The sequence below is a fragment of the Carcharhinus amblyrhynchos genome, chromosome 35, assembly GCF_965287045.1.
Source record: "Carcharhinus amblyrhynchos chromosome 35, sCarAmb.v2.hapA, whole genome shotgun sequence".
Lineage (NCBI taxonomy): Eukaryota > Metazoa > Chordata > Chondrichthyes > Carcharhiniformes > Carcharhinidae > Carcharhinus > Carcharhinus amblyrhynchos.
Genome location: NC_137358.1, coordinates 1,434,086 through 1,459,135, shown reverse-complemented (window position 1 = coordinate 1,459,135; position 25,050 = coordinate 1,434,086). Strand labels below are relative to the sequence as shown.

Here is a 25,050-nt window from a genome sequence, read left to right as displayed (position 1 = left end):
TTAGAACGGAGTTGAGGAGGAACTTCTTCACTCAAAGGGTGGTGAATCTCTGGAATTCTCTGCCCATTGAAGTGGTGGAGGCTGCCTCGCTAAATATATTTAAGTCACGGGTAGATAGGTTTCTGATAGACAAGGGAATTAAGGGTTATGGGGAGAAAGTGGGAAAGTGGAACTGATCCACGACAGATCAGCCATGATCTTATTGAATGGCGGGGCAGGCTCGAAGGGCTAGATGGCCTACTCCTGCTCCTATTTCTTATGTTCTGTGGATAAGTCCCCCAAGATCCCTCTGAGTTTCCCAGTGTCCTGCCATTCATTAAATATTCCCTCATCTTTTTTCTCCTTCCAAGGTGCATCACCTTGCACTTATCAGGGTTAAACACCATCTGCCACTGCTCTGCCCATCTGACCAACCCATCCATATCCTCCTGTAACCTACGACCTTCTTCTTCACTATTAACCACCCAATCAATCTTGGCATCGTCTCCAAACTTGCTTATCATTCCCCCCACATTCTCATCTATAATTTTTATGTACATAACAAACAGAGAGGGGAATATAGGATATAGAAAAGAGAAGGAGAGGGACGGGAATGTAATGTGAGGGTGGAGATGGGGCGGGTTAACGTGAGTGTATAGACACGGGGCAGAGGAAGAGTTCAAGTATCTGCCAATCAAATGTTGTGCTTTGCATTCAGTGGTGTGACATCAGTTGACACATTTCCTGGCTCCAGTTTTGCTCAGAGTTTTACTCCGAGATTGTGACACCCTCGCTCAGAATCTCCAAACAACGGTAACGGTGAGTGCCAGATATCCCTCAGCAATGCAGGGTCATGCCCAGGGTTAGTGTTTGCCCATTTTCAGGAACATCCACCGAATAATGTTCTCCAAAAGAAAGGGGAGAATTCTTCGATGCGGCATCTCTCGCTCTGCGTGCGCCGAGGTGTTTCCTGTTAGTTTGCATTGTTGCTTCCTCTCTCTTGCAGCAGCCAAAGCTCTCGGTGTGGGCAGTTTCTCTGAAGCCCTCTGCCTTTAACTCTGTTTGATTAGTGAAGGGATCTCTCTCCAGGAGCTGGGGATTTCTGTGATGTTCCAGGTTTGCAGAGTAAAGGTCACCGGATCCCTGGTGATCTCGGGTGTTGGTGGCTCTGGGGATGGGTCTGACCCTGGATGTGGCTCTGAGTTGCTCCCTCTCTCAGTTAGAGACGGGTACAAGGTGCGAACGGGCGGGTTCATTTCATTCTGCCCTTTGACTGGGGATTCCGAGTGCTGGATCTCAATTGGCTACCGTTCTGCCCGCTTTATACTCAGGCATCTGATTGGCAGGGATTGAGTGGTTGGTGTTTTTGAAATTATGTTTTTGTCCTAAGGACATGGGCATCGCTAGCTAGGTGGGCACGAATTGCCCCTCCCGTGGCAGTGAGGTGCCTTCGCTACAGGGTTTGAGAAACTGAGAGCATAATTTTACCAGCGTGTCTGCATCGTACGATCCCACCGAGGCCAATGGAGAATGCCGTTCTCTGAGCCTTGCCCAACCCTGGAATCGGGGCGGGCGTGCCGGTAAAATGTAACCTATTGACCATTTTGGACTCACCATGAGTTGGTGTGGGTTTGGAGTCACATATCCACCCGGAGGGGGGGTCAGCTTTCAAACTCAGCTGATGAAAACTCCCACAGTTGAGTGAATTGGATAAGAAATTAAGGGGAGGTGATGGCTTGGTGGTATTATCACCAGGCTATTAATCCAGAAACTCAGCTAATGTTCTGGGGGACCCGGGTTCGAATCCCACCACAGCAGATGGTGGAATTTGAACTCAATAAAAAATATCTGGAATTAAGAATCTACTGATGATCGATTGTTGGAAAAACCCATCTGGTTCCCTTTTGGGAAGGAAATCTGCCGTCCTTACCCCGGTCTGGCCTACATGTGACTCCAGAGCCACAGCAATGTGGTTGACTCTCAACTGCCCTCCAAGGGCAAACAGGGATGGGTAATAAATTCTGGCCGGCTAGAGATGCCAGGAATGAATTTAAAAAGTTCTTAGTTATTTCTGGGTGCGCTGGAGCCTCTTTTCTCTCTGTCCCATTACCCCAATTTGTGAAATGTATTTATTGATGATTTCTTAATGAGGGGGGGTTGGGGGGGTGGTGGTGGGAGTGGACCCAAGCTCTGCTCTGAGGTTCTGTAAACTGAGCGGGCCTGAGGCAGGGACAATCATTGAGCATCACTGGCTCTTGTCGAGAATTTTATGTTCAGTTTCCAGCACAGAGTCAGGCCATTCGGCCCTGATGGGTCAGTACACCCACTGAATGTTTCTGCTTCACACGAGCCTCACCCGTCCCACTCTCATCATCTCACCCCCCCCCCCCCCCCCCACCCCCACTCCCAATCCACATAACCTTCTAATCCCTCCTTCCAAACACTGCTTGGGTTCTGGACCCTACACTCTGACCCTGCGCCCTGGGCCTAGTCAGAGCTCGCTGCCTGGGCTCTGAGATGCCGAGTATTTTTAATACATTTGATACAGATGCCACACCCAGGGTGGCCGAGCGTCCTGTTGCTTGTGTGTGTGGTATAAAACCAACTGCCATTTCACTTCCTGTCAGAGACACTTAGTCTGACTTTAGGAAATATGAGAAAGGAAATTGCAGCTCACCGTACACTACTGGGCGGGAACTGTTGCCTCACCATCTCCTCACAGCTTTCTCTCCACTCTTAAAAACAATCCTCCTCCACCCTTTACACTGTCCCGCCCGCCACGGGCAAGGGGTGGATAATGGGAGGGTCTGGTGATCTTGGGCTGGAGTTTATGGTTTCAGGACGAGTGAATCTGTAAAATCCCACCCTCTGTGACTTCTCCAACTTCAGAAAGCTCAAATCCAGAAATTTGGCAGCTCCCAGTGTGCTGGACACAGATTCTTAGACTGTGGGCCAGACCGGGTAAGGTCGGTGGGTAGTGAACGATTTGCGATAGTATCATGGTCACCATTCCTGGGTTTTTTTATATCCCAGATGGTTTTACTCAGGGTGGGATATGCAGTGTGGAGGCACAGGGGGTGAGGGTGGGGGTGGTGGGCAGGGGGGGTGAGGGTGGGGGTGGTGGGCAGGGGGGGTGGGAGTGGGGATTCTGGGGGAGGGACAGCCTGCACAGTCAGCAACCACTGAGCCCTTCGACCCGTGTTACAGGGCAGAGTCTGAGGCCATTCCCACTGTCCACCCCTCGGTTTGAAGGGGAGAATGCTGGAAAGTGATGGGGTTTAAGGCTCGGAGATCTCTGCTTGCCCTCGGGGGGTGGGGGGTGGTGGGGGTGGGGGTGGGGGGCGAGTTCAATGTCAGGATGGAGGAGGTCCCCAAGTCACTGTGTTCTAACAACCCAACATCTAGAGACAGAAACAGCAGCCGGCACAGTAAACCCATCTCCAGCTGTTCGACTTCCAGCCTCTGTTTGGGAAACACTTTGTATTCGAGCGCTGTACCCCGGTGAACCCTCGTTTTACTCAGGGGTTCATCAACAACATTTCAGTGGCTCACACAACAACAACAATTTGCATTTATGTAGAATCATAGAATCCCTGCAGTGCAGAAAGTGGTCGCTCTGCCCATCAAATCTGCACTGACTCTCTGAAAGAATGTCCCACCCAGACCCTTCCCTCTGTCCTATCCCCATAACCCCACCCATGCCCATGGCTAAACCCCTTAACCTGCACACCTTTGGACACTAAGGAGCAATTTATCATGGCCAAGCCACCCTAACCTGCACATCTTTGAAGTGTGGGAGGAAATTGGAGCATCCGGTGGAAGCTCACTCAGACATGGGGAGAATGTGCAAACTCCGCACACTCAAACCCGGGTCCCCGGCACTGTGAGGCAGCAGTGCTAACCACCGTGCCACTGTTCCACCCCTTACAGCACCCTTAAGGTGGTAAAATGCCCCAAAGCATGCCATTGAGCAAATACCGACACCCAGCCAAAACGAGATGTTTGGACAGGGGAGCCCAGTCTCTGTGAAGGAGGTGGGTTGTTGGGAGTTGTTTATAAGGAGGGGCGCAGATGCAGAGAGAGGGAGAGAGATTTCGAGAGAGAACTTCAGCGCTTAGGAGCCTCAGGCAGCTGGAGGAACGACTACCAATGGTTGAGGAAGTTCAACATGGGATGTGGAAGAGGTTGGAATTGGAGGAGTGCAGAGACCTGGCAGGGTTTCAGAGCTGGAGATTAGAGAGGCAGGGAGACACCAAGCCCGTTCACAGAAAGAGCAAAGTGCTCAGCACTAACCAGAAACTGTTGCTTTCTGCAACGATGCTGCAGATTATTTATTAATGGCTGCCCAGAGGCAGGATGGAGAATATTTTCTGTTGCTGCGCTGTGGTTAGAAGATCACTTCCTCATTTGTAGGTTTTGTCAAATCGTGAGGCCAGGTTAACCCTTCGAGTCGGCAACAGGAAGAAGAGGCAGATGCGCGAAGCATTTCTCAACCAGTTCCCACCCCAAGGCGCAGCTTTGGGCCTCACTTCCCTCTTACCAACTCACTGAGTTCAAGCATTAACATCAGGAGGAAAGCCGAGATCCATTTCCACATCGGAATACCCCAGGAAAATCTCACCCCCTCTCTTCCGCCGCCCCGCCCCACCCAACCGTGTTCAACATCTATCCTCTCTCACTCACGGCATCCTGTTCTATGTCAACAACCACCTGCATTTATATAGCACCTTTGACACAGTAAACGTTCCAAGATGTTTCTCGTGATTTGGTGCTGAGCCTCGCCGGGGTGGTGGTGGTGGTGGGGGGGTTGTGGGTGCGGTCACTGGGGCTGATGGTCAAAGGCTTGGTCAAGGAATTTAGTTATGTGGAGGGTATTAAAGGAGGAAGGGAGGACGGAGAGGTTGCAGGGGAATTCCAGAGCTTGGGGCCCAGTCAGCTGAAGGCACGACTGCCAATGGTTCAACAGTTTGTGCAAGACAGCAGAATTGGAGAAGTGTAGCGATCTCCAGGGAGCAAACCACCCGGAGATAGCGTCAGTCTGTAATTCCAGCACCAACATACAAACATTCTTATTGCACAATTAACACTGGCAAATTGTTCAGAACATTCGCTGAATTTACCCAATAATCACTGAATTTACACAGCAATCACTGAATTTACCCAGCAATCACTGAATTCACTCAGAAATAATTGAATTTACCCCAAATCACTAAATTTACCCAGGAACCACTGAATTTACTCAGAAATCATTGAATTTACTTCAAATTCACTCAATTCACCCAGAAATCACTGAATTTACTTAGGAAGCACTGAATTCACACAGGGATCACTGAATTTACTCAGAAATCATTGAATTTACTTCAAATTCACTCAATTCACCCAGAAATCACTGAATTTACTTAGGAAGCACTGAATTCACACAGGGATCACTGAATTTACACAGGAATCATTGAATTCAGCGAAGGATCATTGAGTTTACCCAGGGATCAATTGCTGCGTTTACCTGGTGGTCTTGTCCTTTCCAACTTTTCCCTTGATATAAACCTCTTTTTTCTCACTGTCACCCTTCCCACTCTCTCCCTTCACTGTGCTCCATTCTTATTGACAAAGGATGAACAAAGAACAAAGAAAATTACAGCATAGGAACAGGCCCTTTGGCCCTCCAAGCCTGCACTGGCCATGCTGCCCATCTGAACTAAAACCCCCTAGCCCGGCAGGGACCATATCCCTCTATTCCCATCCTATTCATGTATTTGTCAGATGGGTTTTTGATAGGAGAGGGGATTAAGGGTTATGGGGAGAGGGCGGGAAAGTGGAACTGAGCAACGACAGATCAGCCATGATCTTATTGAATGGCGGGGCAGGCTCGAAGGGCTAGATGGCCTACTCCTGCTCCTATTTCTTATGTTCTTATGTTCTTATGTATCCGCTTCCACTACCTCCCCCGGCAGCGAGTTCCAGGCACCCACCACCCTCTGTGTAAAACATTTGTCTCGTACATCTCCTTCAAATCTTGCCCCTCGCACCTTAAACCTGTGCCCTCTAGTAATTGACTCTTCCACCCTGGGAAAAAGCTTCTGACTATCCACCCTGTCCATGCCTCTCATAATCTTGTAGACTTCTATCAGGTCTCCCCTCAACCTCCGTCATTCCAGTGAGAACAAACCAAGTTTCTCCAACCTCTCCTTAGAGCTAATGCTCTCCATACCAGGCAACATCCTGATAAATCTTTTCTATACCCTCTCCAAAGCCTCCACATCCTTCTGGTAGTGTGGCGACCAGAATTGAACGCTATATTCCAAGTGCGGCCTCGCTAAGGTTCTATAAATTGGCAACGTGACTTGCCAATTTTTAAACTCAGTGTCCCGGCCGATGACGGCAAGCATGCCGTATGCCTTTTTGACTACCTTCTCCACCTGCATTGCCACTTTCAGTGACCTGTGTACCTGAACACCCAGATCCCTTTCCCTATCAGTACTGTTAAGGATTCTGCCATTTACTGTTATATTTCCTATCTGTATTAGACCTTCCAAAATGAATTACCTCACATTTTCCGGATTAAACTCCATCTGCCATCTCCACGCCCAAGTCTCCAGCTGATCTATATCCTGCTGTATCCTCTGACGTTCCTCCACGTATCCACAAATCCACCAATCTTAACTACAAACTTACTAACCAATCCAGTTACATTTTCCTCCACATCATTTATATATATTATAGACAGCAAAGGCCCCAGCACTGATCCCTGAGGAACGCCACTTGTCACAGCCCTCCATTCAGAAACACACCTTTCCACTGTTACCCTCTGTCTTCTTTGACCGAGCCAGTTCTGTATCCACCTTGCCAGCTCACCTCTGATCCCACGTGGCTTCACCTTCTGCACCAGTCTGCCATGAGGGACCTTGTCAAAGGCCTTACTGAAGTCCATGTAGACAACATCCACTGCCCTCCCCTCATCAATCATTGGTGCAGGAATCATCAGGATTCCTATTTCCCATCTTATCTCGGAATGAATCCTGGTGGATCACACCCAGGAAGGTGGAGATATGTCAGGATCAGACTTAGCTGTTGTCCCTGGCCAGTTTGAGTGATCAGTCAGGGTCAGTCAGGGGTCAGTCAGGAGTCATTCGGTGTCAGTTGGGGGTCAGTCGGTGTCAGTCGGCGATCAGTCAGGGCTCAGTCAGGGTCAATTGGGGATCAGTTGGGGATCAGTTGGGGTCAGCCTGGGGTCAGTCAGGGTCAGTCTGGGGCCAGTCTAGGGTCAGTCTTGGGTCAGTTGGCTGCCTATCGTGGGTCAGTCAGGGTCAGTCGGTCAGTGTAGAAGCTCACACATAAAGACTGGGCCACTTGGCTAAGGCAATGGAGAGAGATTGGGTTCCTAATCACCTCATTGAGTCGGTGTCTTTGGGAAGGGAGGAACAATAGGGTAAAGAACACGGACTGATGCTTTCTAGTTCTCCCGACGTAACCCAATTCCACCTCTGGTTCCTCAGGTACAATGTCGGAGCAGCAGCATGATGAAAAACCAGTGTGTGAAGAGGATGATGATGAAAAGCCATTAAACTACAAACCGCCAGCACAGAAATCTCTCGCTGAGATCGTACAGCTGGACCCAGAGGATGAGAGCCTGGCCAAATACAAGCGAACGCTTTTGGGAGAGGGGCTGCCCCTGGTGGAAGGTCAGATTCGAACCACAGCATCCAGATAAAAATCCAACAGGGAAGCAGGAGACAGGGAGTGGGAGAGAACTTTCCACACAAACAGTGTGGCCAAAGATGGGGCCATAGGCAAAGAGGGAATTGTGCGTGTTTCCATAGAAGGATGGCGTTGAGCGAAATGGGGGAAGGTGGGAAGATGGAGGGAGTTAGGTCAGAGGGTGAGGTTAGGGTCAGACGGTGAGGTTAGGGTCAGAGAGTGAGGTTAGGGTCAGAGGGTGAGGTTAGGGTCAGAGAGTGAGGTTGGGGTCAGAGGGTGTGATTGGGGTCAGAGGGTGAGGTTAGGGTCAGAGGGTAGTGTTGGGATCAGAGGGCAAAGTTGGGGTCAGAGAGTGTGGTTGGGGTTAGAGGGCGAGGTTGGGGCAGAGCGTGGGGTTAATGTCAGAGCGTGCGGTTGGGGTCAGGAGGTGGGGTTGAGCCAGACTGTGAGTTTGGGGGGAGAGGGTAGGGTTGGGGCAGAGGGTGCGATTGGGATTGGAGGGTGAGGTTGAGGTCAGAGGGTGTGGTCAGGGTCAGAGAGTGAGGGTGGGGTCAGTGGGTGCAGTCGGGTCAAAGGGTGTGGTTGGGGTCAGGGGGTGCGGTTGGGGTCAGGGGGTGCGGTTGGGGTCAGGGGGGTGTGGTTGGTGTCAGGGGGTGCGGTTGGGGTCAGGGGGTGCGGTTGGGGTCAGGGGGTGCGGTTGGGGTCAGGGGGTGCGGTTGGGGTCAGGGGGTGCGGTTGGGGTCAGGGGGTGCGGTTGGGGTCAGGGGGGTGCGGTTGGGGTCAGGGGGGTGCGGTTGGGGTCGGGGGGTGCGGTTGGGGTCAGGGGGGTGCGGTTGGGGTCGGGGGGTTTGGTTGGGGTCAGGGGGTGCGGTTGGGGTCGGGGGGTGCGGTTGGGGTCGGGGGGTGCGGTTGGGGTCGGGGGTTTGGTTGGGGTCGGGGGGTGCGGTTGGGGTCAGGGGGGTGCGGTTGGGGTCGGGGGGTGCGGTTGGGGTCAGGGGGTGCGGTTGGGGTCAGGGGGTGCGGTTGGGGTCAGGGGGTGCGGTTGGGGTCAGGGGGTGCGGTTGGGGTCAGGGGGTGCGGTTGGGGTCAGGGGGTGTGGTTAGGTCAGGGGGGTGTGGTTGGGGTCAGGGGGTGTGGTTGGGGTCAGGGGGTGCGGTTGGGGTCAGGGGGTGTGGTTAGGTCAGGGGGGTGTGGTTGGGGTCAGGGGGTGCGGTTGGGGTCAGGGGGGTGTGGTTGGGGTCAGGGGGTGTGGTTAGGTCAGGGGGGTGTGGTTGGGGTCAGGGGGTGTGGTTAGGTCAGGGGGGTGTGGTTGGGGTCAGGGGGTGTGGTTGGGGTCAGGGGGTGTGGTTAGGTCAGGGGGGTGTGGTTGGGGTCAGGGGGTGTGGTTAGGTCAGGGGGGTGTGGTTGGGGTCAGGGGGTGCGGTTGGGGTCAGGGGGTGTGGTTGGGGTCAGGGGGTGCGGTTGGGGTCAGGGGGTGTGGTTGGGGTCAGGGGGTGTGGTTGGGGTCAGGGGGGTGTGGTTGGGGTCAGGGGGTGCGGTTGGGGTCAGGGGGGTGCGGTTGGGGTCAGGGGGTGCGGTTGGGGTCAGGGGGTGCGGTTGGGGTCAGGGGGGTGTGGTTGGGGTCAGGGGGTGTGGTTAGGTCAGGGGGGTGTGGTTGGGGTCAGGGGGTGTGGTTGGGGTCAGGGGGTGTGGTTGGGGTCAGGGGGTGTGGTTAGGTCAGGGGGGTGTGGTTGGGGTCAGGGGGTGTGGTTGGGGTCAGGGGGTGTGGTTGGGGTCAGGGGGTGCGGTTGGGGTCAGGGGGTGTGGTTGGGGTCAGGGGGTGTGGTTGGGGTCAGGGGGGTGCGGTTGGGGTCAGGGGGTGCGGTTGGGGTCAGGGGGTTTGGTTGGGGCCAGGGGGTTTGGTTGGGGTCAGGGGGTGCGGTTGGGGTCAGGGGGTGCGGTTGGGGTCAGGGGGGTGCGGTTGGGGTCAGGGGGTGCGGTTGGGGTCAGGGGGTGCGGTTGGGGTCAGGGGTGTGTGTTTGGGGTCAGGGGGTGTGGTTGGGTCAGGGGGGTGTGGTTGGGGTCAGGGGCGTGTGTTTGGGGTCAGGGGGGTGCGGTTGGGGTCAGGGGGGTGTGGTTGGGGTCAGGGGCGTGTGTTTGGGGTCAGGGGGTGTGGTTGGGTCAGGGGGGTGCGGTTGGGGTCAGGGGTGTGTGTTTGGGGTCAGGGGGTGTGGTTGGGGTCAGGAGGGTGTGGTTGGGGTCAGGGGGGTGCGGTTGGGGTCAGGGGCGTGTTTGGGGTCAGGGGGTGTGGTTGGGTCAGGGGGGTGTGGTTGGGGTCAGGGGTGTGTGTTTGGGGTCAGGGGGTGTGGTTGGGTCAGGGGGGTGCGGTTGGGGTCAGGGGTGTGTGTTTGGGGTCAGGGGGTGTGGTTGGGTCAGGGGGGTGTGGTTGGGTCAGGGGGGTGTGGTTGGGGTCAGGGGTGTGTGTTTGGGGTCAGGGGGTGTGGTTGGGTCAGGGGGGTGTGGTTGGGGTCAGGGGCGTGTGTTTGGGGTCAGGGGGTGTGGTTGGGTCAGGGGGGTGCGGTTGGGGTCAGGGGGGTGCGGTTGGGGTCAGGGGCGTGTTTGGGGTCAGGGGGTGTGGTTGGGTCAGGGGGGTGTGGTTGGGGTCAGGCGCTGCGGTTGGGGTCAGGGGTTAGAGGTGATTTGCTGAGGGTGTGAGCTGTGGTTGGGATGGTTCTTGGCTGGGATTTAGCGACTGGTTTCCAGACGCTTTCACCCTGAATCCCGTTGCAGATCCCAACGTTCCCAATGTGGTCGTGACTCGAATGACGCTCGTGTGTGAACAAGCACCTGAACCAATCACCATGGACCTGACTGGTAAGTTGTGTGATGTCAGAGCTGGGGTCGGCACGCACCAATCGGCCGTGGTGTAGCTGCTCTCTGAGTTAGCCAATAGGGTGCGGGAGCAGTGAGTGCCAATGGGGTCCGGCAGCCCCCAATACCGACGGATCATTGGAGCAGAGAGACAGCCAATCGCAACTGGCAATGAGGCTCCGTCCGACATCCCTGACACTCACGGCCGTGAAGAGTTTAATTGGATGTTTCAGGCAGTAATAATGGCTGTGATTGGTTTACTGATTATTCGTTCAATGATTGTGGATTATAAACAGAGCATAAATTAGCATCGAATTTTACTTCAAGACTCCTTCCCTCCTGGTACCAGAGTCACGAGTTAACCGCGGTCAGTGAGACTGTTAACCAGTCACTAGTTAACCGCGGTCAGTGAGACTGTTAACCAGTCACTAGTTAACTGCGGTCAGTGTGACGGTTAACCAGTCACTAGTTAACCGCGGTCAGTGCGACGGTTAACCAGTCACTAGTTAACCGCGGTCAGTGCGACGGTTAACTAGTCACTAGTTAACCGTGGTCAGCGAGACGGTTAACCAGTCTCTAGTTAACCGCGGTCAGCGCGACGGTTAACCAGTCACTAATTAACCGCGGTCAGCGAGACGGTTAACCAGTCTCTAGTTAACCGCGGTCAGCGCGACGGTTAACCAGTCACTAGTTAACCGCGGTCAGTGTGACGGTTAACCAGTCACTAGTTAACCGCGGTCAGCGAGACGGTTAACCAGTCTCTAGTTAACCGCGGTCAGCGCGACGGTTAACCAGTCACTAATTAACCGCGGTCAGCGAGACGGTTAACCAGTCTCTAGTTAACCGCGGTCAGCGCGACGGTTAACCAGTCACTAGTTAACCGCGGTCAGTGTGACGGTTAACCAGTCACTAGTTAACCGCGGTCAGTGTGACAGTTAACCAGTCACTGGGAGGTTTGAGGTGATGAATTTTTCTCTCCTATTCTCACACTCAGTCCTGCCGATCGGTGATTGGTTGTCAATTCTCGAATTGCAGAATCCCTGCAGGGCGGATGGAGGCCATTCGGCCCATTGAAACTGCACTGACAGCAATCCCACCCCAGGCCCTATCCCTGGAACCCCATATATTCAACTGGTTAGTCTCCCTGATACTAAGAGCAATTTAGCATGGCCAATCCACCCAAACATCCGGAGCACGTGGAGGAAACCCACGCAGACATGGGTAGAATGTGTAAGCTCCACACAGACAGTGACCTGAGGCTGGAATTGAACCCGGGTCCCTGGCTCTGTGAGGCAGCAGCACTAACCACCGTGCCACCGTGCCACCCTGGTCAGATATATTCCTGGAGGTTTCACCCTATGACCCCCCCAACCCGTTGTACAGGCCTTTCCCCGACTCCATTAAGCAAAGGTGTTCATGAAACGGGATGAATCCACAATGTTTTTAACGCTCCGATATTTCCCTCCCCACCCCCGGTATTGATTCCCAGTTCTGGAGATTTTTTATCCGTTCATGGGACAGCATTTATTACCCATCCCTAGTTGCCCTTTGGAGGGCAGTTGAGAGTCACCCACATTGTTGTGGCTCTGGAGTCACATGTAGGCCAGACCGGGGTAAGGACGGCAGATTTCCTTCCCTAAAGGGACCAGATGGGTTTTTACGACAATGGGTCATCAGTAGATTCTTAATTCCAGATATTTTTTATTGAATTCAAATTCCCACTATCTGCCGTGGTGGGATTCGAACCCGGGTCCCCTGAACATTAGCTGAATTTCTGGGTTAATAGCCTGGCGATAATACCACCAGGCCATCACCTCCCCCCAAACTGATCCATCTCTGAACCCAACTTTCTGGAAGTGGGGGGATGGGAGGGGGATGTGTGTGGGTGACAAATGTTACATGGAATGAGCTAGTATTTACGGCACAGAAACAGGCCATTCGGCCCATCTGAGCCGTGCTGATGTTTGAGTTTCGCGTGAGTAACTGACTCTTGGAAATGGCGAGATGAGAGAAAGGAAGAATTGATCTGGATTGATGGAAAGCGATGATTTAACCGAGGCTGGGATTCTCCCGCTGTTCACACCCAGCCGAATATCTGGTTGGTGCAGCGGGGCTGGAGAACCCCAGGCATGGGCGAGGTTGGAGAATCCCTGCTCCTTGTGTCTAGGATCCCGATATGAGAAGCAGAACTATAACTTTAGGATGCTGGTGTAAGGGTCCCCCCCGCCGAGCTGTATCTCACCTCTGAGCCAGGGAGTCGTGAGTTCAGGACTGTGTCGAGTAGTTCAATGCTCAAAGCCAGGCTGACACTGGGTGTGCAGTACTGAGGGGGTGCTGAACAGTCAGAAGCACAGTCTTGCAGATGAGATCTTGAATCAAAGACTCATTTGCTCTCTCAGGAGATTCAAAAGGATCAGGAGGAGGTGACGTTCCCCCTGGCAACCTGCATCATATTTATCTCTCATCAACATCAGTAAAATAAGTTAGTGAGACCTTGCTGTGCACAGTTTAGCTTTGGAATTTCCTACATTTCTGCAGTGGCTGTGCAGCCAAAAGAGAAAGCATTTCTTTGTTTCTAAAGAATATAAGGTTAAAAAAAAGCTGACAGCAAAACTCAAACCATCTGGGACAATCAGAACGGATTCTTTTTAATAAAAATACATTTGTTTATCTTGCTGCAAAAAGGGTGTTTATTCAGGTCTGACAAAATGATGTTGTTAAATGTAGGTCATTTTGGTTTCACATTGCCAGGCTGTGACTGAAAGCCTGACTCCGGAAGCTTGGCCTGTGGTGGTGAGCTGGTGATAAGATCTCGCGCACTGACATCTGATGAATGCCTGGGCTGAGCTCTCAGCTTTTCCCTTAATTGGGTTTTTGTGAGCGATAGTCAGTGCGTGACGACCTGTCAGAAACCCGCAGAATTCAGAGCTTTTCACCAACACAGCCTTGCACCTGCAGCTGAGCCAATCAACATTGAGAAAGGTTCTCTAACTCCTCGTTCAAAGAAACTCCTCGAATATTCTCCCCATCGTGGCTCAGCACAGATCATCGCGCAGACACTCACTGCCCCTGCACTGTATAACAGTGTGCTGACCAGCAAGCAATTAGCTTCCATTGATTGGGAACTGGGACAGCTCCTGTTAACTATATCTTGGTATTGGACAGCCCCTGTATTAGTAATTTCACTGGATCAGCCGGTCATCGACCTGTCCCATTCAAACAAATCACATTTGGAGCCTCCTCTAGAACTCTCTGCCTCCTTCCTCTCCCACTCTAACTTTATGCTGTGGTTCAGGGGAATGTTCGCTGCTCCTATAGTTGCCAGATATGGTCTACAATCCCACTTCTGATATTTGATCACATAATTTAGGATCACACACTCGGTGCAGTGAGTGCCGCACTGTCAGAGGGTCAGTACTGAGGGAGTGCCGCACTGTCAGAGGGTCAGTGCTGAGGGAGTGCCGCACTGTCAGAGGGTCAGTACTGAGGGAGTGCCGCACTGTCAGAGGGTCAGTACTGAGGGAGTGCCGCACTGTCAGAGGGTCAGTACTGAGGGAGTGCCGCACTGTCAGAGGGTCAGTGCTGAGGGAGTGCCGCACTGTCAGAGAGTCAGTGTTGAGGGAGTGCTGCACTGTCAGAGTGTCAGTGCTGAGGGAGTGCCACACTGTCAGAGGGTCAGTGCTGAGGGAGTGCCGCACAGGAAGAGGGTCAGTACTGAGGGAGTGCCGCGCTGTCAGAGGGTCAGTACTGAGGGAGTGCCGCACTGTCAGAGGGTCTGAACTATATAAACTCAGTTGTTGCCGGTTTCACTGACAGATTGTTCTGTATTTAACAGGTGATCTCAAGGCTCTGAAGAATACAAAATTCGTTCTGAAAGAAGGCGTGTCCTACAAAGTGAAAATACATTTCAAAGTCAGTCTCACATTCTGCCACTTCCTTATCTGCTGCTGAGTTTGTTTGGAAAGACAGAGAGAGCTTAAAGTTTAAAGCTTATTTATTAGTTTGACAAATAGGCTTACATTAACTCTGCAATGAAGTTACTATTGTTATGATTCAGCTTAGAAACTCAAAAATGTTTTATGAAATCTGCCTGGATCATCAGTTTTGCTTCTTGAATATGATAAGCATTAGATGTTTCACTTCAGGTATGATTCAAAGGAACCACTAGGGAGCTTTTATCAAACCAAGTTTATTTAAGAATATAGTTAACATGTATGGAATGAAAATTAGCAATAACTTTTATCAATTACGAATATGAAACAGAACAATGACTATAATGTATAACCCTTCACAAATATATCCAATGTGTTCCAATCAAACCAATCCCATAGACAAAAGATCCTTTGCACTGGTTTAACACAGCAAAGACTAATGCTCACGTGATGCTGGACTTGAGACCTTTGGATAAAGTCTGCAGTTCTCTTGACAGAGTCAGAACAATTTGAATTCAGAACAGCTTCCCAAAACACCAGGGACTCTCAGCAAATTACCAACAGGCAACTCATCCCTTCAGAAAATCAAGACCTTGCTTTCAGCTAACCAGCAGAATTCCCAAAACCAGGGAGAGAGAGAATTTCTTTCCAGATGGATGTCCCTTCTAAAACTCAACTCTAACCGCAGCCAAAGAGAAAATGAAATCTTGAATTCCCCAGGAAGGGGAAAAAAAACCTGACCAGGGCCCATGACCTTCCTCCTACCAATGCAGGGCCATAAAACCAATCCCAGAGTAAACATTAACAACCCCCATTTAAGCTATTGAGGGAGCAGTAAAAGGATATCTCCAGTCAAGCTGGCAAAAAATGAGATCAGATAAGGATGTGAGCTAAGAAACACTGAAGTTGTGAGAACTGCAGAGATCATGATTAAAAAAAAACTTTCTTAAAGATACACTAATGTCAAACTGTGAAAATCCCCCAGTCACCACACTCCAGCGCCTGTTCAGGTACACTGAGGGAGAATTTAGCATGGCCTGTGCACCAAACCAGCATGTCTCTCGGACTTTGGGAGGAAACCGGAGCACCTGGAGGAAACCCACGCAGGCACGGGGAGAACGTGCAAACTCCACACAGACAGTGACCTGAGGCTGGAATCAAACCCAGCTCCCTGGTGCTGTGACGCAGCAGTGCTAACCACTGTGCTACTGTGCCGCCCAGAGAGACAGAGCGACAGAGCGAAGAGAGAGGGAGAGACAGATAGACAGACTGACAGAGAGGAGTGAGATAGAGGTGAGAGAGAGAGACAGAGAGAGAGAGAGACAGAGAGAGGGGAGAATGAAAAGGAGAGATGTATCCACTGCTTGTACCCAGTGTAAGCATCATCACATTTGAGAGTTTTACCTCTCACAGGGATGAATTTTGAGAACTCAGACAGTACGTGATAATTGGCCAATGCTTTGTTGACCTGCTCAATGCTGAGGTTTGAGCGTTTTCACAGTCACAGCTTTTGGGGCTTTCTGTGTTTCCACCTGATTATTGGGAAATTTCAGACCTTTGACAAATTCATCAGGAATGTGTGTGAAGGGGTGGAATTTCTGCATGTGTGTGCTGTGATAATCACCAATTGCTCACTGTCTCTCTGTCTCTCTCTCTGTCTCTCTCTCTCTCTGTTTCTCCCTGTCTCTCTCTGTCTCTCTCTCTCTCTGTCTCTCACTGTCTCTCTGTCTCTGTCTCTCTCTCTGTCTCTCACTGTCTTTCTCTCTCTCTGTCTCTGTCTCTCTCTCGGTCTCTCCCTGTCTCTCTCTGTCTGTCTCTCTCTCTGTCTCTCACTGTCTCTCTCTCTCTCTGTCTCTCACTGTCTTTCTCTCTCTCTGTCTCTGTCTCTCTCTCTGTCTCTCCCTGTCTCTCTCTGTCTGTCTCTCACTGTCTCTCTCTCTCTGTCTCTCACTGTCTCTCTCTCTCTCTGTCTCTCACTGTCTTTCTCTCTCTCTGTCTCTGTCTCTCTCTCTGTCTCTCCCTGTCTCTCTCTGTCTGTCTCTCACTGTCTCTCTCTCTCTGTCTCTCCCTGTCTCTCTCTGTCTGTCTCTCACTGTCTCTCTCTCTCTGTCTCTCCCTGTCTCTCTCTGTCTCTCTCTGTCTCTCTCTCCCTCTGTCTCTCACTGTCTTTCTCTCTCTCTGTCTCTGTCTCTTTTTCTCTCTGTCTCTCTCTGTCTCGCTGTCTCTCTCTCTCCCTCTCTATCTCTGTCCGTCTGTCTGTCTCTCTCTCTGTCTGTGTTTTTGCTCCGTGAAGCTCAGTCTGGATATCACATTCAGGTTGTTAAATATCATTGGCCAAAGTCGACAAAATGCTTCCCGTCTGTGACTGGCTCTGAATGTTTCATATCTTGAAGAGAGAATTACAGAAAATCATCGAGTCCCATGAACTTTGTCGGAAAGTTATGGGTGGAAAGCTAAAAATTCAAACACATAAAACAGAGCTTAGCATTGACTATCGCAGAGAAACGTCTCACCGATTCACAAAAACCGTCTTTCAGATAACACTGCATCCCTGTTTGCTGTATAACTTTACTAAACTATTCACAAACCTTGTTCAGGAGATAACCCGACCTTCAGGATGGAAACAATCCTTGCAGATGATCAGGATTCATCTGAAATCTAATTAAATTTCCAATGTCCTGGGAGTGTTTGATGGGGACAGTGTAGAGGGAGCTTTACTCTGTATCTAACCCCGTGCTGTACCTGTCCTGGGAGCGTTTGATGGGGACAGTGTAGAGGGAGCTTTACTCTGTATCTAACCCTGTGCTGTACCTGTCCTGGGAGCGTTTGATGGGGACAGTGTAGAGGGAGCTTTACTCTGTATCTAACCCCGTGCTGTACCTGTTCTGGGAGTGTTTGATGGGCGACAGTGTAGAGGGAGCTTTACTCTGTATCTAACCCCGTGCTGTACCTGTCCTGGGAGTGTTTGATGGGGGACAGCGTGGAGGGAGCTTTACTCTGTATCTAACCCCGTGCTGTACCTGTCCTGGGAGTGTTTGATGGGCGACAGTGTAGAGGGAGCTTTACTCTGTATCTAACCCCGTGCTGTACCTGCCCTGGGAGTGTTTGATGGGGGACAGTGTGGAGGGAGCTTTACTCTGTATCTAACCCCGTGCTGTACCTGTCCTGGGAGTGTTTGATGGGCGACAGTGTAGAGGGAGCTTTACTCTGTATCTAACCCCGTGCTGTACCTGTCCTGGGAGTGTTTGATGGGGGGACAGTGTAGAGGGAGCTTTACTCTGTACCTAACCCCGTGCTGTACCTGTCCTGGGAGTGTTTGATGGGGGACAGTGTGGAGGGAGCTTTACTCTGTATCTAACCCCGTGCTGTACCTGTCCTGGGAGTGTTTGATGGGGGACAGTGTAGAGGGAGCTTTACTCTGTATCTAACCCCGTGCTGTACCTGTCCTGGGAGTGTTTGATGGGGGACAGTGTAGAGGGAGCTTTACTCTGTATCTAACCCCGTGCTGTACCTGTCCTGGGAGTGTTTGATGGGGGACAGTGTAGAGGGAGCTTTACTCTGTATCTAACCCCGTGCTGTACCTGTCCTGGGAGTGTTCAATGGAATAGCAAATGGCAGTGATTCCCTGTGTTCCATACTTTATCTTGAAAGTTCTTCACTGCACCATCACACGGAACCTCTCTCCAACCTCAGTGAAACTTTAATTGGGAAAAGGGAAAGGAAATTGAAATCAGTAATTGCTGGGTTGAACTCACTTGTTTTATGCCATGAATGTTTTTGCTAACTTCAGTGAGAACTAACAGCTTTTCCCTCTAGGTAAACAAAGAAATTGTTTCGGGGTTGAAGTATGTGGCAAACACCTACAGGGCGGGGTTAAAAGGTGAGACAATATATAATGTGGGTGTGTTTTTTGGCCATTCCTGCAGTGTGTGACGGTGCTCCATTATAATCGATACTTATTCCCACTGACAGCACTGTGCGATATGAGGAATACACATCAGCTTTTATCCCTGGGAGCCAGTTAATAAATTTACTCCCCTGTGTGTGTACATTACTGAACTCGTTACGCTGCTGAATCAGTAACTCAATCAATTGTGAATAATCTTGGGAACAAGTGTTCCAATCCCACAGTGGTGGATTGAGAATGTGGATTACAAAACCTGCCTGAGGAACAGTCAGTGCAAAACTCTCGATCATCACCTCGATTCCTGGCTTGGGTCACTATCTGTATGGAGTTGCACATTCTCCCCATGTCTGTGTGGGTTTCGTCCGGATGCTCCGGTTTCCTCTCACACTCCAAAGATGAGAAGGTTAGGTGGACTGGCCATGCTAAATTGTCCCTTAGTGTCCAAAGATGTGCAGGTTTTGGGGATTAGCAGGGTAAATATGTGGGGTTACGGGGATAGAACCTGGATAAGATGCTCTGTTGGAGACGTGGGGTGCGAAGTCAGGAGCCGAATGGCCTCCTTCAGCACTGTAGGGATACTATCATTCTAAAAGCTTATCTGGCTCGGCTGGTCCTTTTGGGAAGGAAATCTGCCATCCTTACCCCGGTCTGGCCTACGTGTGACTCCAGATCCACAGCAACGTGGTTGAGTATTAACTGCCCCTCTGAACCAGCTGAGTGGGACACTGGACTCAGTCCTGTGGCCACGGGTTCACCGTCAGTGTTTCAGGATAACCGGGGACTATCAGCACTAGTCTGGTCAGGAATCCACCCAAATCCAACTTTGAAACGGAGGCCTGTTTTCAAACGGTGCGTCCTGTAAAGAAGGTGCAAGGACATTATTGCACTGGGAGGGAGGGGTCAGAGGTCACCATACAGGGGGGAGTGTGGGGGGGGGGGTTGGGTGAACAGCCTCAGGTCATCGCCTGGCACCCGGGTGACGAGACGCTCCTGAAAGCCTTCGCCGAGTGGGGGACAGTGAGGCCAGGCAGAGTGACACCGGCAGGGACCGTCTCCATCCCTCAGAATGGGATGAACGGAGGCCACAGGGAGACAGTGGTTTGGGATTTGTTGCAATTCATGGAGTCAGAGTGAATAAGGATGAAGGGGCTGATCTGGATAAACAGGCAGGTTTGGTCGCTCGGTTACATTACTGCAGTGTGAGGGCCTGGTACCAACAGGGTTAACATGGCATTGTACAAAGAATAAAGAACAACACAGCACGGGAAACAGGCCCCTCGGCCCAATGAGCCCGCGCCGCCGTCCCATTGTCTCAGTGACCTATTCATGATTTTAGTCTACGCCTAATGTGCGAGGATCAGGGAGGTCCAATATAGGGACAATTTGTTACCCAATCGATCAGCCTAAAAGCGCATCTTTGGGATGTGGGAGGAAACCAGAGCACCCGGAGGAAACCCACGCAACCACGGGGAGAACGTGCAAACTCCCACAGACACAGGCCCAAATCCATGTGTCCGCACAGCAACAGAGATAGTCTCTGAGCTGTCATGTTGCCCTCGAGATGGTCCAGTTTAAGCACACTAATGACATGAAGCAATAGGCAACTCCCGAAGCAACATCCAAGAGCAGCATTGTGTACAGTTCCCACCGCACTGTACGTGAACACATAACCCACACCCAGGGATCCGCCTACAGTTGGACAGAGACCTGCGCACAAGCAAGCACGGGCACAGCTCCCAGCTAGAAATTTTACTGTATATACAATATAGTTAATAAATGTTGCACTGTCAGAGGGTCAGTGCTGAGGGAGTGCCGCACTGTCAGAGGGTCAGTACTGAGGGAGTGCCGCACTGTCAGAGGGTCAGTGCTGAGGGAGTGTCGCACTGTCAGAGGGTCAGTGCTGAGGGAGTGCCGCACTGTCAGAGGGTCAGTGCTGAGGGAGTGCCGCACTGTCAGAGGGTCAGTGCTGAGGGAGTGCCGCACTGTCAGAGGGTCAGTACTGAGGGAGTGCCGCACTGTCAGAGAGTCAGTACTGAGGGAGTGCCGCACTGTCAGAGGGTCAGTACTGAGGGAGTGCCGCACTGTCAGAGGGTCAGTACTGAGGGAGTGCCGCACTGTCAGAGGGTCAGTGCTGAGGGAGTGTCGCACTGTCAGAGGGTCAGTGCTGAGGGAGTGCCGCACTGTCAGAGGGTCAGTGCTGAGGGAGTGCCGCACTGTCAGAGGGTCAGTGCTGAGGGAGTGCCGCACTGTCAGAGGGTCAGTGCTGAGGGAGTGCCGCACTGTCAGAGGGTCAGTACTGAGGGAGTGCTGAGGGAGGTGATGTGTTTGGGTCAGGTTGTGCACCAGGGCTCTTGCTGTTCACTCAGGTGGATATAAAATGATTTTAAGGATGTTACTTGGAGCTGGGAGTTTCTCCTGGGACCAACATTCATCTCCCAACCAATATCAGTAAAACAGATTGCCTGGTGATGGTCTCATTACTATCTGTGGGATCTTGCTGTGTATCGATTGGCTACTGTGACTACATTTTCAAAGCTATTCCATTAGCTGTGAAGTACTTTGGGCTGGAGCTGAATGGCAGGCGCTATATGAATGGAAGTTTAATCTCTCTTCTCTCTATCTGCAGTGGATAAGATTGTTTGTATGGTTGGCAGCTACGGTCCCCGTGCTGAGGAGTATGAGTTTGTGTCCCCTACGGAGGATGCGCCCAAGGGCCTGACGGCTCGCGGCACCTACACCGTGAAATCCGTGTTCACCGATGATGACCAAACTGATCACCTTAGCTGGGAGTGGCTTCTGCACCTGAAGAAGGAATGGAAGGAATGAACTGTAGCAGCAAGAGAGAGAATGTCAAGAGTGAGCGCTGGCCACAATGCCTGTACGATCCCCACCCCCCCACCCCTCGCTACCCGCCAAACCCCCTCAGCACCGCTCTCTAATCAGATAACTGCACCCTGCGCCAACACCCATCCCACCAATCCGGGAACGGATGGTGGGGAAGGGACCTGCGCCGCTGGGTGGAACATTGCTCTTTATTTCCTCCCTCTACCTCTTCCTGCTCTCTCTCTATCCCTTCTCCATCTCTTCTCTCTCCTTCCCTCTCTCTGTGGTTTCTCCACCTTTTTCTCTCTCCTGCCTCTCTCCTCACTTTCCACCTCTCCCTCCCTTCCACCTGGTGGCCTTCTACATCATTCTCGCTCAATCCTTCTCTGCCCTCACTCATTCTCTTTCTCTCTCATAAGAAGCAGGAGTTGGCCATCTGGCACCCCCCCCCAAGCCTGCTCCGCCATTCAGTAAGATCATGGCTGATCTTTTCATGGACTCAGCTCCACTTACCCGCCCGCTTTCCCTTTGTCCGTTCTCTCTCTCCCTCTGATGTACCTGAACCTTATTCTGCTAAGTGATGTCAGGAAGAATGTCCAGTTTGTGCAGCCGAGGATTTGATGATGTGATTGTATCGATATTGGTCAATAACAGACACCAATCTCTGTGACAATTTAATGTGGTCGCAATGATTTCTGAAGTTTATTTACCGTTGTGTCTCTGGCTGTTGGTACATTGCCTGCTCCTTTGTAAATTGCCACTGTCGCCCATTGCTGATGTTCTGTTACAAAGATATACTTACTCTCTCTATTATCTGATGTAATTTTTTTTTGACAGTAAATGAGCTAACTTCTTCTTTATCACTTGCTTTTAATCATTTTAATAATCAGGATTGAATGACCTCTTGCATTTGTTGAATCAGAATATTCAGAGGTTCGAGACGGGTGGGAGGAGATTTTCCTGGAATTGGTTTCACGGGAGTGGGACATTACTTCCTGCAGAGTGACTTTTTTTTATTCATTCATGGGATGTGGGGCAGCATGGTGGTACGACGGTTAGCACTGCTGCCTCACAGCGCCAGGGACCGGGTTCGATTCTCCCCGTGTCTGCATGGGTTTCCTCCGGGTGCTCTGGTTTCCTCCCACAGTCTGAAAGACGTGCTGGTCAGGATGCATTGGCCGTGCTAAATTCTCCCTCAGTGAACCTGAACAGGCGCTGGAGTTAGGGGGATTTTCCAGTAACTTCATTGCAGTGTTAATGTAAGCCTTACTTGTGACACTAATAAAATAAACATGACTAAGCTAAACAAGCATGTTGGCAGGGTTAGGAAAGTGTAGCCAGGAGGAGAGATTGGATTGGAGTTATTTTCTTTGGAACAAAGAAGGGGTGACTTGACTGAGGTGCTGAAAATTATGAGCAAAGAGACAGAGTGGACAGGATTAAACTGTTTCCCTTGGTGAAAAATTCTACAGTATGAAGTCTCCCAACACCAGGTTGAAGTCCAACAGGTTTATTTGGTAGCAAACGCCACTAGCTTTCAGAGCGCTGCTCCTTCGTCAGGTGAGTGGGGAGTTCTGATCACAAATAGGACATATAAAGGCACACACTCAGTTTACAGAATACCGATTAGAATGCGAGTCTTTGCAGCTATTCAAGTCTTATAGGTACAGACACTGTGAGTGGAGAGAGGGTTAAGCACAGGTTAAAGAGATGTGTAATGTCTCCAGACAGGACAGTGAGTGAGGTTTTGCAAACCCAGGCAAGTCACGGGGGTTACAGATAGTGCGACATGAACCCAAGATCCCTGTTGAGACCGTCCTCATGTGTGCGGAACTTGGCTATCAGTCTCTGCTCAGCGACTCTGCGCTGTCGTGTGTCGTGAAGGCCGCCTTGGAGAACACTTACCCGAAGATCAGAGGCCGAATGCCCGTGACTGCTGAAGTGTTCGCCAACAGGAAGGGAACAGTCTTGTCTGGTGATTGTCTCGACAGGGCTCTGGGCCAGGTGCAGGAAGGCGGGATTAGAAAGGGTGTCCTCAGGCTGGCAGGGACAAGATGGGCCAAATGGCCTCCTTCTGTGCTGCAGCTTTTCGATGGAGCAGTTTCTGTTTTAACTTCCAGATTCCCGTCGCCTCGAGGTTCCCTCCCTGTGATACACCAGGATAAGTTTCATACAAAACATTTTTTAAAAAAAATATTCAGTGGTTGATCCTCGTCCATCATTGGTGATTTATTTGTGTGATGGTGAGGGTGTTGTTAGTAATGAGAGGGAGAGTTTGCAGCTGTAATATTCTCACAGTCACAGTTTCACCTCACGGGGAGGTACCTGCCAAGGGTAAGGGTTACTCTGCTTTTATATTAGTGAGGGGCAGTTGTGTGTTGCTGTCAGCTCTCGGTGTCAGTTGTAGCGTTTGAGCACTTGGCAGTGAGTGTGCACTGAGAGACAGTATGATTGCTCACTCTGTCCTCCTCCTGTCTCTACTTACCCTCTGCCAAGTTGGGGCAGGAAGCGAGAGCTTTTCCCAGGATGAACTGAAAGGAGAAGAAAAGGAAGGAAAGCTGGAGGAGGAGATAAAACCAGCTCAGAAATCGAAAGGTACGAAATGACAAATGTTACAGCAACGGAGGAGGCCGTTCAGTCCATTGTCCTCGTGCTGGCTCTTTCTATTAGTCCCACCCTTCCACCTCTTTCCCTTAACCCCGTAAGCTCTCAAATATCTTTAAAAACTATTGATGGAATCAACTTCCACCTGCCTTTCAGGCAAAATCCCAAATCCTGGGAACTCTCCAAGGGGGAATGTCGCAGTGACCAGACAGGGTCAGACAAGGAAAGGGAAGTTTTTACATTCTGGGACTGTTTGAACAACTCTTTCTTTCTGTTTGGAGACCCTCAGTGTTTTGGTGAACGGTGTTCAGAGTGTGACCAACCTGTGAGTTAACCATTTACAGGCCAACTGAGTGGATTCACATTTTTCTGGGGGAGCGCTGTCCCAGTTTGAAGTGAATAACTTGCTCTCTGACTCAGTGGGGACTGTCCCCTTGGGGAATCTGAGGCTCACATTACCACTCCACCCAGGGCTTGCCATGTGGCACATTGCAACACAGGCACCAAGACCGGGTGTCACTGAGTCAGCACTCAGAAGCCAGGAGAGTGTTATTGAAATGGTGATAGGGTGGGAAACGTTGACGTACAAAGGGTGTCCTTGTACACGGCTGAAAGCAAGCATTCAGGTACAGCAAGCACTTAGGAAGTCTAATGGTACATTGGCCCTCATCGCAAAAGGGCTTTGATGTCTTGTTGCAGCTGCACGGGACCCCGGTGAAACCACACCCGGAGTATTGTGTGCAGTTTTGGTCTCTTTAACTAAGAAAGGATATACTTGCTGCAGAGGGAGTGCAGTGACTGTTTCCTGGGAGGGCAGGGTGAGGGGAGATTGGGTTGACCTGGCCTATAATGAGTGGAACTGAGAAGAAAGAGAGGGGATTAAAATATATAAAATTCTGACAGGTCTGGGCAGGCCGGATCCAGGGAAGCTGCTTCCTCTCAGTGGAGTCCAGAACAAGGGGTCACAATCTCAGGAAACGGGGGGAGGCCATTTAGAACAGAGATGAGGAGAAAGGTCTTCGCTCAGAGGGTGGTGAACCTCAGTAAGCTGTGGAGGCCAGGTCACTGAATGTACATTAAAAAAAAGAAATGGATAGATTTCTAGACTCGCGAGGTGTCAGGCATGTGGGGATGGTGCTTTAACATGGTGCAGAGATAGAGGATCAGTCACAAGCAAGCGGAGCAAGCTCGGAGGGCTGAGTGGCCTCCTCCCGCTCTGTTTCTATCAGAGACTGTCAGACAATTCAGCACAGGGAGAGA

General features: G+C 51.2%; 2 protein-coding genes across 2 annotated transcripts in view; both read left to right on the top strand.

Annotated features, from left to right (window-relative positions):
* The first annotated feature begins 218 nt into the window (after positions 1–218).
* On the top strand, positions 219–21,601 carry LOC145361497 (rho GDP-dissociation inhibitor 2-like). Its single transcript, XM_080217308.1, has 6 exons — positions 219–798; positions 7,473–7,658; positions 10,444–10,527; positions 14,360–14,436; positions 18,273–18,336; positions 20,990–21,601. Exons 2-6 carry the CDS (start codon positions 7,478–7,480, stop codon positions 21,187–21,189), a joined length of 606 nt encoding a protein of 201 aa, XP_080073434.1. The 5' UTR covers positions 219–798; positions 7,473–7,477; the 3' UTR covers positions 21,190–21,601.
* Positions 21,602–23,633: 2,032 nt separating this feature from the next.
* Positions 23,634–25,050, top strand: part of erp27 (endoplasmic reticulum protein 27) — a 16,099-nt gene continuing 14,682 nt past the window's right edge. Inside the window, exon 1 of the mRNA XM_080217741.1 lies at positions 23,634–23,781. Within this exon, the coding sequence (XP_080073867.1) occupies positions 23,634–23,781 (148 nt within the window). The remainder of the gene's footprint in view (positions 23,782–25,050) is intronic.

Bases quoted from the DNA above. Each gene is read 5' to 3' on its own strand.
- LOC145361497 (XM_080217308.1), top strand. From the start codon at position 7,478: ATGTCGGAGCAGCAGCATGATGAAAAACCAGTGTGTGAAGAGGATGAT. The intron at 7,659-10,443 runs GTCAGATTCGAA...ATCCCGTTGCAG, and splicing joins GGGGCTGCCCCTGGTGGAAG to ATCCCAACGTTCCCAATGTG. The intron at 18,337-20,989 runs GTGAGACAATAT...CTCTATCTGCAG, and splicing joins CTACAGGGCGGGGTTAAAAG to TGGATAAGATTGTTTGTATG.